The sequence below is a fragment of the Mauremys reevesii genome, linkage group 15 (assembly GCF_016161935.1).
Source record: "Mauremys reevesii isolate NIE-2019 linkage group 15, ASM1616193v1, whole genome shotgun sequence".
Classification (NCBI taxonomy): Eukaryota; Metazoa; Chordata; order Testudines; family Geoemydidae; genus Mauremys; species Mauremys reevesii.
In genome coordinates this window covers 31518832-31533201 of record NC_052637.1, presented here as the reverse complement: position 1 = coordinate 31533201, position 14370 = coordinate 31518832, and the positions used below count along the sequence as shown (strand labels likewise).

Genomic DNA, 14370 nt, shown 5'->3' with positions numbered 1-14370 from the left:
ATTTAGTACTCGGGGTAGGGTGACCAGACTGCAAGTGTGAAAAATCGGGATGGGGGTGGGGGGGTAATAGCCCATATTAAAAAAAAAAAAAAAAAGCCCCAAATATCAGAATTGTCCCTATAAAATTGGGACATCTGGTCACCCTAACTTGGGGTGATAGAGGCCTTAGATATTTCTAAGCTAGAAAGCAGGGAAAATGCAAGAGCTCTTCCTTGGTGTGTAATGAGTAGTGCCGTTTAAATTCCATGAGGGTAACAGATGCCGTTTTTCTGTACAGACTTAGGCTTTGTTGGCTGTCACATGTAGTGAGTCAGGGTTTGTAAAACAGCCAGGGTCAGCTCCAGGGTTTTTGCCGCCCCAAGCAGCGCCCAAAAAAAAAAAAAAAAGCCGTGCTCTGCAGCTCGACCACCGCCGCTTCAGAATTCAGCGGCTGGTCCTTCGCTCCGAGAGGGACCAAGGGTCTTGCCGCCGAAGACCCAGACATGCCGCCCCTCACCATTGGCCATCCCAAGCAGCTGCTTGCTGGGCTGGGGCCTGGAGCAGGCCCTGAAAACAGCTCACTTTAGAGAAAGAGCTGAGCCTAGAAAATGTCATTGGCAGATGAGGTGACTTGTGTCCTAGATGCCTGTCTAGGCTCACCTTTTCTTCAGGAAGAGGGTAAAGCGATAACGGCAATTATGGAGTTAATTAACTTCTTGGGGAGGAGAAGCTGGATCAGTGTGAGGACTTGGCAGCTTGTGAGGAAGGCACAATGATTTGAAAAATCCTTGGAATGAAAATATGGCTGACTTCTCCCATCCCCGAGAGAAACACGACTGCCATTTTTTTATTATGGTATTATTTAGGTACTTAAATCTTTATTTTGCGGGGTGGGACGGGGTGGCACGGAGCACTTATTTTTAAACACCCAGTTCTGAAAATCTTGGCCTACATGTTCATATTTATCTCCTCCTCTCCTACACACAGCTTTCCAATAGGCTGCAAGGCCTTGTATCTGAAGCATCTTTGAAAAGGCTGGTCTATCTCTTCAGCTCTCCAATTCTGAGCTAGTCGGGATGTGCCCAGTCACTGGGCTAAAACTGATCTCTTGATCCTCCTTTACCGGTTAAAGGAGGATCAGGTTTGGAACTGATGGCCATTACCTGTCCTGTTTCAAATCTCACTGAACTTGGGGGAGCTTGGGGGGTTGATTTTTGCTATTTAATCCCATCCACTACTCTCTGCTTCTCATTTAAAGACAATTCAGCACGTAGCACTGTTTGCTCTATAAACAGGGTCTGCTCTCAAATCTGCGCAACTTGATTCATCTCAGTCAAAGCCATTGCCTTATTCTTATTGATCCTTGGAAGCCCAATGTGGTTCATTGATGGGAGTTGGATGGGGAAGGTAATGTAAGATTTAGACTGCTCTTGAATTCATCTCACACCTCACTCCTTGAAACCAGGCTTTTATGACGAGCAATGGATAGTTTGTTATAAAAGGGTGGGGGGAAATCCATACGTCCAGGCATGATGATTTGTGTTCATCTCACTCCTAATAAGTTGAGGAGTAGAGTCCTTGAGAGAGAGGCAGCGTTTAAAGCTGTTCGCTGAAGTTGATCAATGGGTTTAGTAGATCAAGATTGCTTGGGAGCTGGTGAATTTATAACCGAGCAGAAGTTAGAGGGGAAAACCCCAAAAGCACTTTTTATATGTTTACCCACAACTGTTACAAAATTCAGTTCCCTGCTTCCTCTCCAGGTTCAGTTTACAAGTGTGTCTAGAGATGGACACACCAATCAGTGCCTGCATCCTCTACTTAAGCACCAAACTGCAGTTGTGCTCGGAGACCGAGACAGACCTCAAACCCTCCTCCTTTGCTACCTAGGGGCCCTTTGTCTGTCCTTGTGTTGGATGAAGGTGCTGTTTTGCCAGTTGGTTCTGGTGTACTCTAATTTGCAGAGGACACCTGTTCCTCAATTATCACCATCCCTCGTCTGTCGTTTTGTTTCAGCTCTTAGTGATGCATGAGCTAATCATCTCTTTTGAAGGGGGATTATGTTAACAGTTTGAGCGTGTGTGTCTGAGAGGCTAGTTGGGCATGGGTCTGTAATTTCAGTGGTGGTAGATTTGGCTTCTGCTTCATTGGTGCTAGTCCAGGTCTTTCACTGCATTCTCCACATGTGCATTGGGCTGCATCTGTATCTTTGATAATGATATCCCCACCTTTCTGGCCCTTGGAAGCTGCATTCTGCTTTGGGACTGAAGGGCAGTCAGTAGAAAGGAGGCTGCTGGCGGGGTGGGGAGGGAGGGAATTCAGGGAGCATAACACAAAAAGGAGATCAAAGGAAAAGGGCAGAGAAAAAAATCTAATTTCTATAACTCTTTTAATTCAATTGTATTAGAACGGAAAAGTCCTTAATATTTCTTTTTGCTGTCTAAGACTTGTCAGTTATATTTGAAATATCTTTTGTGCTTCCTGGGTGATCTCATCCAAAGGATCTTGTAGCATTTCTTAAACCTTAATCCTCACCCAAACACCCGTCGGCATTTCTATTTTGCAAACAGGGAAACCAAGGCACAGAGAGGGTAAGTGGTTTGCTCAGGTGTCGCAGCAAATCATTGACTGAGCTGAGAATAAAACCCAAAAGTTGTGACTCCCAGTCCCGTCCCTGGGTTTATTTTGGCCACCTGGCAATATTTGTGTTGTGAAATTATTCCAGTTGCATAACGTATTTTCTGGAACGGGTTTAGAAAAGTTTCCTGGAGTTGTGCGTGTCTTTAAATAACTTAGGTTCTGTCCCAGCTCTTCCACGGGTTCATTGTGGGACCTTAGGTAAGTCATATAGCCTCTTTGTGACTCAGTTTCCCTCATCTGTAAAGTGGAGTGCTACCTTCCTTTCTAAAGTTCTTGGAGATGTATGGATGAAAAGAGCTATATAAATGCTAAGTATTTATTCTGTTTATTTTTTAAAAAAAACCTTACTAGTTGCCAAGCAAATGGACACAGCATGTGCTGGTATTTTCTGGGCCTTTGTCCTGGTATCTTCCTGTTTGCACATTGTTACTGATGAGAGTCTGAGTCAGTGCTTGATTGATTGTCACAGTCTCCATCCCCACAAAAACAAAGGGTGTGCAAAGCTCCCCTCCTGTATCACTCCCTTCCTCCTCCCCCGAGCCTTCTCTCTCTCGATACCACATTAGCTTCGCCCAGTGGGTGCTCAGAACTCTTTCAAGCCCTTGACATTCTGTGTGTGTTCTTAAAGTGCTTCCTGTTATCTGATTTGGCTAATTAGTCTGTTAGGTAATCGGCACCTCATTTCTTCCCCCCCCCCCCGCGCCGCCCCCCTCAGTGCCACTGAGGTTGCATAGGTTTCAGAGCACAGCTCTGTCACCTATTTAGTCTCTGTTGCACTGGGAGGAGAAGTAGGGGGAAGTGTGATGTCTAAGGAAATGTAAGTCTTTTCAATTAGTCCTGCTTTCTGCCAAGTGACTATGGGTGTGCGATGGGAAGCTGTAAGATATTCAGCAGATCCTGGTACTACAGTGTCCCCTAATTTAGCCTTTAGAGACCCCTCTGCGGTCTGTCTGCAAGCTGTGATTAAAATTGCTGGATGCCTAATAAGGGCACTTGCTGGTGGTAGCTTTGGTTTCCCACTCTGCATGGAGTGTTCCTTAATAGCAAAGGTTCTGTGGGGCCCTTTATCTTCAGAGTTTTCAGTTCATGGGTCTGGTTTGCATATGTCACTTTCTGTTAATGCTTCATTGTCAAAGTGAAAATGTAGCACATCAGGGATTAGTTTAGCTGGAGCTGGTTCACCCTAGTCACTTGGCAGGTTCCACTGTTTTTCAGGCTAGCACACCTCAAGGCAGGCCCATCAATGTTAATTCAACCAGACTGGTCACAGCTACAGCTATCAAGACCTAAACTGAGCATGTACCCAGACACAAAGGTTTAATATTTAATGTTCTGTAGAGTTATGCTGATAGCTTCCACTAAAATTTGTCAGTAACAGTGTGCTGTACAGGTGATAGCAAACATCAGGAAGCCAAGAGGATCCTGAGCTCTGTCTGCCTGAGGCATATAATCTGACATCGAGCAATTAGTTTGTCCCCTCCTTGTGTCTCGGCCAATCCAGCTTTAAAACTGACTAGTGAAGAAATCTTGGTGTCAAACAGAAGCTGATTTTTGGCCTTATTAGCAAAATTCTGATTTTTAGCCTGATTCCTGTTTGTTTTTCAATCTTTCCAGGCAGCATTTACTCTACTACTGGGTCCTTTCACCTTTTTTAATGTCCAGAAGACCAAGTATCTGCAGATCATGACATCCCTGATGAGATGGATAGGTGAGTCCGTGAACTTCTTCAGCTTTAGCAAGTCTTCACCCCTATCACTACTGATGGAAACTGAATCATGGGTATTGTATATAGATGTTGGAGTAACTCTGTCATGGCCTACACATTCTGCCCTCTCAAAGACCTGAGTCAACCATAGATTTTTTTTTATTATTATTTTTGAGCCAGGGTCACCTTCATTTTAGACACGAGTTTTATAAGTGAACGCTTGCTAAAATGGTGCTGAGTCCCAAGTGTCTTGCCATTGGTGCACCATAAGCTGCCTCAGAAACTTCGTAACAGAAACAAGCTGTTTTCAATAGGCACTCTGCCTTCTTCCCCAAGCCCCTTGTGTGTCTCTTATGGTATCTCACTAAAAAGTGAAGCTTTAAAAAGGTTTATTTTTTTGTTGGAGGGATGTGTGGAAATTCTGCTTCTTGTGATCAGAGTACTGTCCATGTTGACCGACTGTCCATCTCACAACTGGAACACCAACACTTGGATTTTCCAGTGTCAAGGCAGGGGAGCATGGGCATATAGAGATTGATAAGGCTATTGGATTTTGTGGCTTGGTGTGGCGGATCTCCCAATGGACGCTCCTGAACATCAGGTCAATTTCTTCAGGATCCTGGTCTTGGAAATAAGTGGGATGAATCCATTCCATCAGGACAGAGTTCATTGTGGCAGGAGGTGACTACTTTAGTTTGCTCTTTGGAGCACTGATGCTTTTAATGGAGACCCCACCCTGAATCTTGTCAGTCATCCAAGGACTGCAGTGAATCTGGGCCACGTACGTACGTTTCAGGAAGAGGTTGCATACCTGCACACTGTGTTTTGCCCAGGCTTATAGTTCTGAGTGTTTATCTCAGTCTACTCAAAACCCAGATTTGATAACTGATACCTATCATCAGCCCCTGTCAGGAAGGAAAAACAACTTTCCCTAGTTCAGCCTGTGGGACTTTGTCACCTGTTCAGTATCACCTCTGTATGCAGTAAAGGCCAATTTTGGTTAGCCAAGTTCAAAGGCCTGTGATCCTGATCTGAAACCCCCAGCAGTACTTAAGGGGAGCTGGATGAGAATATCTGAGCTGAGGTTTATCGGTCGTGTTGCTTAGGGAAATGAAGCTCCCATGGTGGATGAGAGATTAAGCTGCAGAACCTCAAATGTTGAGCCGTTTGAAATAACTAACACTGACCCCATATGGTGTGAAAATCTCAAATGTCAGTGCCTCTCCTTTGTTGCCTGAGCACATGAAAGGTTTGAAAGCCCCATGCTCCCCAGAAGGAGGGGTTATCTCATTAAAGGGGTATTAAAGGTAGCAAAAAATATAATCCCTTCTCATCTCACTGGCCCATTTTCAATCACCCAGTCTCCTCTCTTCCTGCAGATGCATCAGTCAAGCCTCCCGTCTCTGAGACAATCTGGCTGGCCTGCCATTGGTCTGTCCCTAGCCTTGGCCCAAAGGTTTTCTTTCCTTGACAGCCGTAGTGTTTGGAAAGGTGTAGGGGAAATTCATGCTTTAGCCTGATTGATTCCCGTGTCAGGCCATTAGGGGATGTCTGTCCCAGATAATGATGTTTAATGGCCCCGGTGGTACCTCAGTGGCTACTTATTACAATGGATTCAACGAGTAATAGATTTATTAGAGAAGAAGATTCTTTAAAGGAAAATGGGTTTATACAGTAAATAAAGAGTAATAGTCCTGCTGCAGGGCTTGGGTTTGGGGGGGTGATTCTGCCACAGAGCTTGGGGAGGGGATGAATCCACGTGGTTGGGTTGGGGTTAGGCTCCTACTGCAGAGCTTGTAGGAGAGAGGGAACTGCAAACAAAGCTTGAGGAAGGATTAAGCCCCTATGCTTGGTTTGCGCTTCCTGGTGTGCTGATTGTATCCTTCTGATATACTAAGGCCAGGCACTGCTCCCTCTCTCCAGGATCTGTGACTGCATTTCCTGGCCTGTTCTAGCAGAATGATGAAGAAGTTGTTTCTGGAACCTAACCTGAGTATCAGAGCCCAATTCTGCAGCTCTACCAGGCTGGCCGATCCACATTGGCTTTTACGCAGTTAAGGGGACACATCTGCTTCTCCTCTTTCAGAAAGTGCTGTCTGCGCTTCACCTCCCCTTTCACATAGGCTGACCATGGACAAGTGCATGAACTTGCGCTTGCCAGGAAGCCAGTCCTCTGCACAGCTGTCCCACCTCTACTCTCTGTCCTTAACGGTTAATATTAGCCTCCAGTGCGTCTGCTGCAGGACGTACACTGCTCCCTTTCCCCCCATTCAGTGGATTTCCCAGCCGCAGTGGCTGACATCAGTCTGCACAGCCCCAGGTGTACTGAAGATTAAGATGACAGTAGCGGAAAGGATGACTCTTGGCAGCGGAGAGAGAGAGCTGCATGTGAAGGTCGTCTCTACTTGTGTTTGTAACGGTGTCATCCTTGCCTTTGAAAGTTGTTTCCTCTCTTTCTCCTTCTGATCTGAGTGATAATCAAATGTCACTCGCCTCTTCACCGAGCCATACGCTCTCAGAAGCAATATTTCAATTAACAAAGCCTACAGCGGTCATTTTTCTCCATGAGATGTAAAGACTTCATCTCTCCTTGAAAAATAAGCTACCTTGAGAATGCTAGCACCTGCATCACAAAGAAAAATTGGTCCAGGTCAGAGAATTCAGAGGAACAACCAGGCCTGGAGCTCAGCGTCCTCTGGCTGGGCTGCTGCATCCAGCTGAGGCATTCTTTATTTTTTTGATGTTGCAGAAGCTCTTTATGTGCAGCTGAGGCAGACACATACTGAAGCACCCAAAAGGCCAAGGGGCCTGGGGAATCCTTGAGATGATCTGAGGCTTGAAAATACAAGTGCAATAACATTGGCGATACCGGATGGATGGGAATCTATTGGTTGGGCCTGTTGGGCCCAAAGAACTCATCTGAAAACAAAGACTAGTATGGAGAAGCATTTCCCTGTGTTACCTTGATAAGAGCAAGGAGGGCACAAGTACATTTCATCAGGTGGAGTAGAACATGCAATGGCTAAAGACTCAGGTTATATGGAGACCTGAAACCGTGTTAACACCTCTTGAGAGCCACGACTTAAACACAGCTCATTACAAAGTTGTAAGCATTGTTTCAGATCACTGTACCAGGCTTATGAATAGGAATAAAATAAACAACACTTCTTTACCCTCATCATTTTCAGAAATTCCTCCAGAATTGACCGTAATACCAGTGCTAGCCATGGTGGGAGCAGTAGCGTAAACCAAGCTCAGATGGTTTTACCAGTTGTCTAGTCCTGCTCTGAACAGGTTACATAACAGTGGTTAACATTCCCGTAGCCCAGTTTATATTAGTGTTCTCACTGTTGCTAAGGCCAGTGAGTTGCACTGACTCTAGACCAGCTCTCCGGAGAATTTCTGAATGTGCTCCAAATAGATGCAGTCTCTCATAAACTGAGTAGGAAGCTAGTAGGCTATAAGATGGTTATCTAAAAAATTTCCTAACCTAAGGCCTGGTTGTGCTGTTGATATGGTTGTGGTATAATATGGTTCTTTTTTGCCAGTATATACATTTTTCTGTATTTCTGTTCACTGTCCATGCCATTGGGAAGCTGGAGGAACAGCCAAAAGGGGCTGACTGAAAGAATCCCTCCATGGAACACTACTTAGAGGAAGAACTTACTGCCCTTAGCAGCAAAGGGAACATGCAAAGAATGGCCCAAGGTTTGAAGGCCAAGACTATAACAGGATTCAAAAAAGAACTAGATAAGTTCATGGAGGACAGGTCCATCAATGGCTATTAGCCAGGATGGGCATGGATGGTGTCCCTAGCCTCTGTTTGCCAGAAGCTGGGAATGGGCGGCGGGATGCATCACTTGATGATTACCTGTTCTGTTCATTCACACTGGGGCACCTGGCATTGATCACTGTTGGAAGACAGGATACTGGGCTAGATGGATTTTTGGTCTGACCCAGTACGGCCGTTCTTATGTTCTTAAGATAGACAGGGATAGTGGAGCCTTATTTATGCCCTAAGCGACATCCGACAGTGCAGGAAGGATCCAGGTTCTGATTATAGTGTTTTAGCCTAGGTCTTGAATTGGGCTAACCTTTAAAACTTTTATTTTCTAAGCCAGTTGTAGAATAATGAACACGGTTTCATCTTGCCAGCAGGCTAGTGTGCTAATATTTGGGCCATAGCTCTCTTCAAATATCATTACTTTTATAGACAACTGCAGGTCAAAACTTTGCTAGTTGTAACATTGAAATGTGTTTATTGCGAATAGGATGCTAGTACGAATTCTTGCATCAGCTTGGCCAAGGATTCTTTACCGGGAACTGTATTGTAACATCCTTTCCTATGCGCATTCGCCCCCAAAGTAACGTAAAACCGTTGTAAAATTGTCAGAGCGATACAAGAAGATTGTTCCCTAGCCTGATTAAAGCACTCTTGGAGTGGATCCTTTAATGCAGTTTGGCTAACCCAGTTCTTGGAATATCATCGCTTTTACACCCTGGTCAAGGAATCAGCCTTGAGAGATTTGATTTTTATCTAAAACGTCCGGAATATCCCAAAGAAATACTCTGATCTTCATTCAGTCTGTAGTTCCTCCTCCTCCTCTCTGTTGGTAGAGGACAAAGGCTGGAGGCAATGATTTACGTTGGTCTCAGCGGCCTGACTCGGTCCCCGAAAATTATGACCACGTAGAATTTCTCTTCCTCTACTTCTAAAGCTGACCTGTTTCCTACTGCATTCTCTTGGGTGCAGGTGACAGGGTATTCCCACCCACATTTGCACTTATCGATGACCTAATTAGTGCCTCAGCCCATCATTTACCCAGGAAGCCAGGTTCACGGTGCCACGGTTGTGCCTTATCCCCACCTTCTTCAGCAATATCCCACATCCTCCCCTGGGTACTGGTGACTGTCTGGGTACCACAGCGCACAGCTCAGAATCTGGCAAAGGCAGAACGAAAATCGCAGGGTCTGAAGCCACGCAGGGGAATGCCGGGTGTTTCACCAGTGGGCACCGTGGGGCACGCCAGTGCACACAGCAGTGCTTTGCATTGTTGGATGATGACTATGTCCAGCAGGGTCATGGGAAGGATATGGATTAGGACAGAGAACGAAAGGAGAGCGTTTGGGCTGGAGCTCAGTGGCAAACACTGAGCTATTGTGTATTAAGCAGCTAAACCAATTTAATTGCAACCTGTTACAGCCTGGACCTCCCAGCTTTATGAGCAGAGACCTCTGGCTTTAAAGATTGTAGCAGCGTGAGTATTGCCTCGGTTATTGCATCATCACTGGCAAATGTTCCCAGACAGCTTTCACTCGGGGCACTTGCTGCATGCTCTGCTCCAGATGCTCCATTTGTAGTTATTAGAAAGTATATTGCATTTTAATCAAGATCCATTTTGGAAAGGAATAAACATCCTTCAGTTTTGGCTGTTGCTGGCTTACAGTGTTCCCTCTCTCTCTCCTCCCCATTATGCTTTGCGGTGCCTTCAGATCAGACAATTAGTACATCAGTCCTGGTCACTGCACTTCTTAAAGTGGGTCAGTCACAATCCTGACCCAAGTTCTGGGGATAAATTTGAGACCATTAATTAAATCTCTTCCCCCTTTCTCTTTGCCTCTGCTGCCTCCTCCTTCACTGCCTCCGCCTCACAGAGACACTTAATACCCAGCTATAGCTTTTGCTGCTCAGTTTCCACTTCCAGGCTCAGCGATAGAGATCTTTTGCCAATTTTTTCCTTTTCTTAGATAGGCATCTTAGAAATACCTTAGCTAAAGGATCTCAAACCACTTTAGGAACCCTGAGTGATGACACCTCCCAACACCCCCATGAGGTAGGTAAGTTTTAGCCCATTTATTACAGATATGAAAACTGAGGTCTAAGATCCCACAGTGAATCAGTGGCAGAAGCAAGAATGAACCCAAAAGTCCTGACTCCCGATATGCTGTTTTAATCCCTGCATGTTATCTCAGGGCTTGCCATTGTTCCCATCCCAAACGCCAGGGCATTACTGTAGGGAACAATCTTTCATTGACTTGAGGGCATGCACTAAGATCTCATAAGTTCTTTCCATCTGTAATTTCAATTATTTACGATATCTTCTCATGGGCAGACTTGCCTTCTGCTAAATTTGCCCTGCCTGTAGAAAGGTGCAGTCTCTCGATAACCTGCCTTCTTCCACTTCATTGCAAAAAAGGAACTTGTCATACTGCTTTACATATCTCTGTTTACCTGTTTCCATCACTTTAAGTAATTAAACAATAACACAAAGGGTCATTTGTCCGGGATTTAATTTCTCACCACCACCATCCTCTCCAATCTCAAAGGCCCAGGCTTCTCTGAAGGAATGTCTCTTATTGTCATTAGCTCCAAAATACAGTTGAAGCCATGCTGGCAGGGCGGTAGACCAGTTTGGTTAGGGCGGTGGTTTCTGAGAATTCTGCTTGTCAACCCGTACTGGAAACTAGCACAGTTGTCAGAAGAAGCTGTGTTGTAGATAGACTCTACTGATGTTGAAATAGCTTAACCTTTCACTTTCAGAACCGGCATCTGTCACTTTGGCATCCAGTTGACCTCTCAGCCACCTAAAAAATTCCCTTCCCAGTCCTTGGGAACCATGGAATTTAGTCACCTGTTTTGGGTTGGTTGTGGGTTTGTTTTTCTCTGTCTCCCATCTGAATTTAGTGCTGGTGCAGGATGCCTGATTCACAGCCCTGGACACTGAAGTCCTTTCTGTATCCACAGAACAGATACAACTTAGGCAGCAAAGAATAACCTGCCCAGTGTTCCTCATGCTTTGAGGGCCAAGACGGTACCAATTCCGTACCAATTCCATCCTTCGGCATCTCCACTTTGACTGCCAGTGGTGTAACAATTGTGATGGAGGCTTTTAGACCGGACGTTTGTCCGTTAAGAATTAGTCCAAGATCATGTCCCATAGACCATTAAGCGGAGTTCAGATGTTGTGGTGACTTTTGGTCACTGCTCTCCTGATTCAAATTTAAACTGGCCAAGCTGGAGGTCATCCATCCTTAAATCCTTGGGCCAGCTTGCTATTTTTTTTTTTAACACGAGTTCTAGCAGATGGGGAAGAAGGGAGACTGCAAGACTTATAGCCATGGCTGGTGTAGGGGTAGTGACAATAACTGAAGTTTTTATATTTTCAATCTCCTGCAAGGAGATTAGTTTGCCACTGTACAGTCCTCTAGGCAGCTGCTCTTCTGGTGATTAAAAACAGAGCTTACTGTGGCAGCTTAAGGAAGGACCAGTTAGACCTCTGCCCTTAGTCTCTTCTTTGCACCCTCCATTGGGAGGGGGAAGGAGGGAGTTGAACTATAAATCAGGACATTGTATTGCATTTTTGATTGCCTTAAGGACACAGACTGTCATTCTTTCACCAAGTCCTCCTGCTTTTCTTGGTCCCTTTTGGAGAGGAGAAAGCCGCTTTAGGAGTCATCTGGGATAAATAATTCACCAAGAAGAGAATATATTTATGAAGAGTTAGTTAAAAGGCCATGCTTCTCTGCTGTGTCTGCTTTTAAACATATCTGAGAAGCTTGTTTCAGTGTTGTCTGCAGGGTGGGATGGGATGAAATGGTGCTGGCATGAGTGAACGCACCCTGATAGCTTCAGATGCAAATTGAGAGTGACACACAGTGCTGGATGGGACTGGTAAGATCCTGCGAGAGGGGTTAATGTTCCTGAAAAGAACGTCGTCTCCAGTCAGGAGGAGATAAAGCAATGGCTGCCTGTGACGACAGGGTGCAGAGCCAGTTCGGAAAGATCTGTGGAGCAGGTTACTACCCATTTCCACATTCTGTGAAGGCATCCTGAATGAGGACACCTGTGCAGATTTTGGGATGGAGGGAGTGAACATCAACAGTGAGAGCAACTGTGCATTCCACCGAGTCTATAAAGATGCTTAATATAGAGTATTATTCAGACGAGATGTCAAATCACTGGCAAATGGAGTGACACTTCATTGGATGGGGACCCTAGTAAACCAGAGCAGGTGCGGCTGTGGAGCTTCAAGACAGATTCACTGGCCTCAGACACTCTGCACTGCCCTCGCACCTCCAGCTGTGCAAATGTTAATCGAACCTCACAATGACCCTGTGAGGTAGGAAAGTATTATCCCCATTTTACAGAATGGTAAACTGAGGCACAGAGCAATGGAGTGGATGGTCCAAGGTCACATTGCAAGTCAGTAGCAGAGCAGGAGCTAGATACCTGAAGCAGAGCTGGGACTAGGTACCAGGTGTAATGACTTGAGGACACTGCCATAGGTGATCCAAGGAGTGTTGGCAGAAAATAACTTTACATGTGATCTCTAGCGGAAGTGAAGAACGTCCCTAACCAGTTTTCCTCTCCCATGTGTACAGATGAAGGAGCAGTGATAACACCATGGTACAAAACAGTTTGTTCTCTCTTCGAGGTGCCCCGGGATGCAGCGTGTGTACAGCATGTCAGCTGATACAGGATCAGAGAGACGAATGGTTCAACAGAGTTAATGGCAGGAGTTGTGATTGGAGGTGGTTACTGTAAATCTGCTCAATTATCTTGTAGCAAACATTGCCATGAGCAGGGATGAAAGAAGCAAAGAGTTGGTGTTTTCCAGCAGTAAAATCCTATCCTAGAGCTTTTGACAGCTGAAAGACTTAATACATTTTTTTTTAAATTTTTTGTTAGTGAAACAGTCTCTGCATCTGGCCCAGAGCCAGGGCAGCAGTAATCGCTGGCAGCGTGGCAGAGGGTATTAGTGAAAGCTGCCAGCGTAGGTGGAACGTCAGGGTGATCGGTGTTACAGATGAGATACACTAAATGCATGGTTTCTATTCCCCGACTTCCTTTTTTTTTGCCTTTCTCCACAAGTCACACTCCATGTTGTACAATCTTGAGAAGTTCAGCGTGTGTCATTGCACTTTTGCTGCCTGGGTGAGCTACAGTTCCATGCCAGTGGACTGAGCCTCAGACTTCAAACTAGTGAAATAACTGTCCTCTAGCCAAAGTCCTGCTTTACCTTGTATGAACTGTCCACGCTGAGGCCATTTACTGCTCTGTAACTTTTTCTAGAGCCAAAAACTCTTCCTTCCCCCTCCTAGTCTGAGGTCCAGTAAAACACTCTCACCTTCCTCCAATGGCTCTGACATCATAGGTGCCCATCTGTATTCCTTACAAGCCCCCACGGCTCCCCAGAGATAGGGACACTCTTGCCTGCATTGTGCTTTTAAGGCTTCACCATCACACAAGTCAAAGATTCTCGACAGCCTCCTAGCTCCCACTTCCACAGAGGCAGATCCACTCATAGCCTCTATAACTGTCCCCAGACCACTATGGTTCCACCTCACATTGTTTTTGGCATCCTCTTATACAGAACCGTTCACTAAAGTGTAGAGCAGCTTGTCCATTTCAGCTCCAAGAGGCTTGGGGCTCATGAACTCTGATTGGGTGACATACAATTTCTAGGGAGAACATGTGGGTTAATTCAGCGTGAGTTAATAGGAGTCCGATCAGGGCTTATTTTGGAGGTTTGTTTTACCAGCGTGACTGGTAATAGTGAGCTGTCTTAACACCTTACGTGTATTGTACAGTTCCAGCATCTTCTGATCCCAAAGGATCAGTGGGTTTAATCGCACCGAGCATGGCTGAAAGGCAGCCCCCGCCGCCTCAGGTCAAGGGAAATAGCAAGGTGGCTAGTGCCCTCTGTGGCAATGGGTAAGCAACAATATTGGGTAAGGACCTCCCAAGGCAAATCTTTGCCCTTCCAAAAAGTGCCATTGGGATTTTTTTATGTCCACATGGAGCAGACAAGGCCTCTGTTTTTTTTATATCTCCTCCCAAAGAACCACACCGTAAGCTATGTGCAACTCAATGACTCTACTTGGGAATGATGAAGTGACTTGAACCCTGTCTTGCCAGTGTCTAGGTATTTCAGAACCGAGGCTTAGACAGCTTAGCCGTCCTTTGCTTTTGTCCAGTTTACTTCCCTCTCACTTCTCAGCTGGAATGGGATAGAGCCCTTCCAAACTCCAGGGCTTGCCTGCTACCA

General features: G+C 45.5%; 1 protein-coding gene across 3 annotated transcripts in view; it reads left to right on the top strand.

Moving 5' to 3' along the window:
* Positions 1-14370, top strand: part of TMEM104 (transmembrane protein 104) — a 63828-nt gene that overhangs the window by 36219 nt on the left and 13239 nt on the right. For all 3 annotated transcript variants that reach the window (XM_039501016.1, XM_039501017.1, XM_039501018.1), the window contains exon 9: positions 4231-4324. In XM_039501016.1, coding sequence (XP_039356950.1) covers positions 4231-4324 — 94 coding nt within the window. The remainder of the gene's footprint in view (positions 1-4230; positions 4325-14370) is intronic.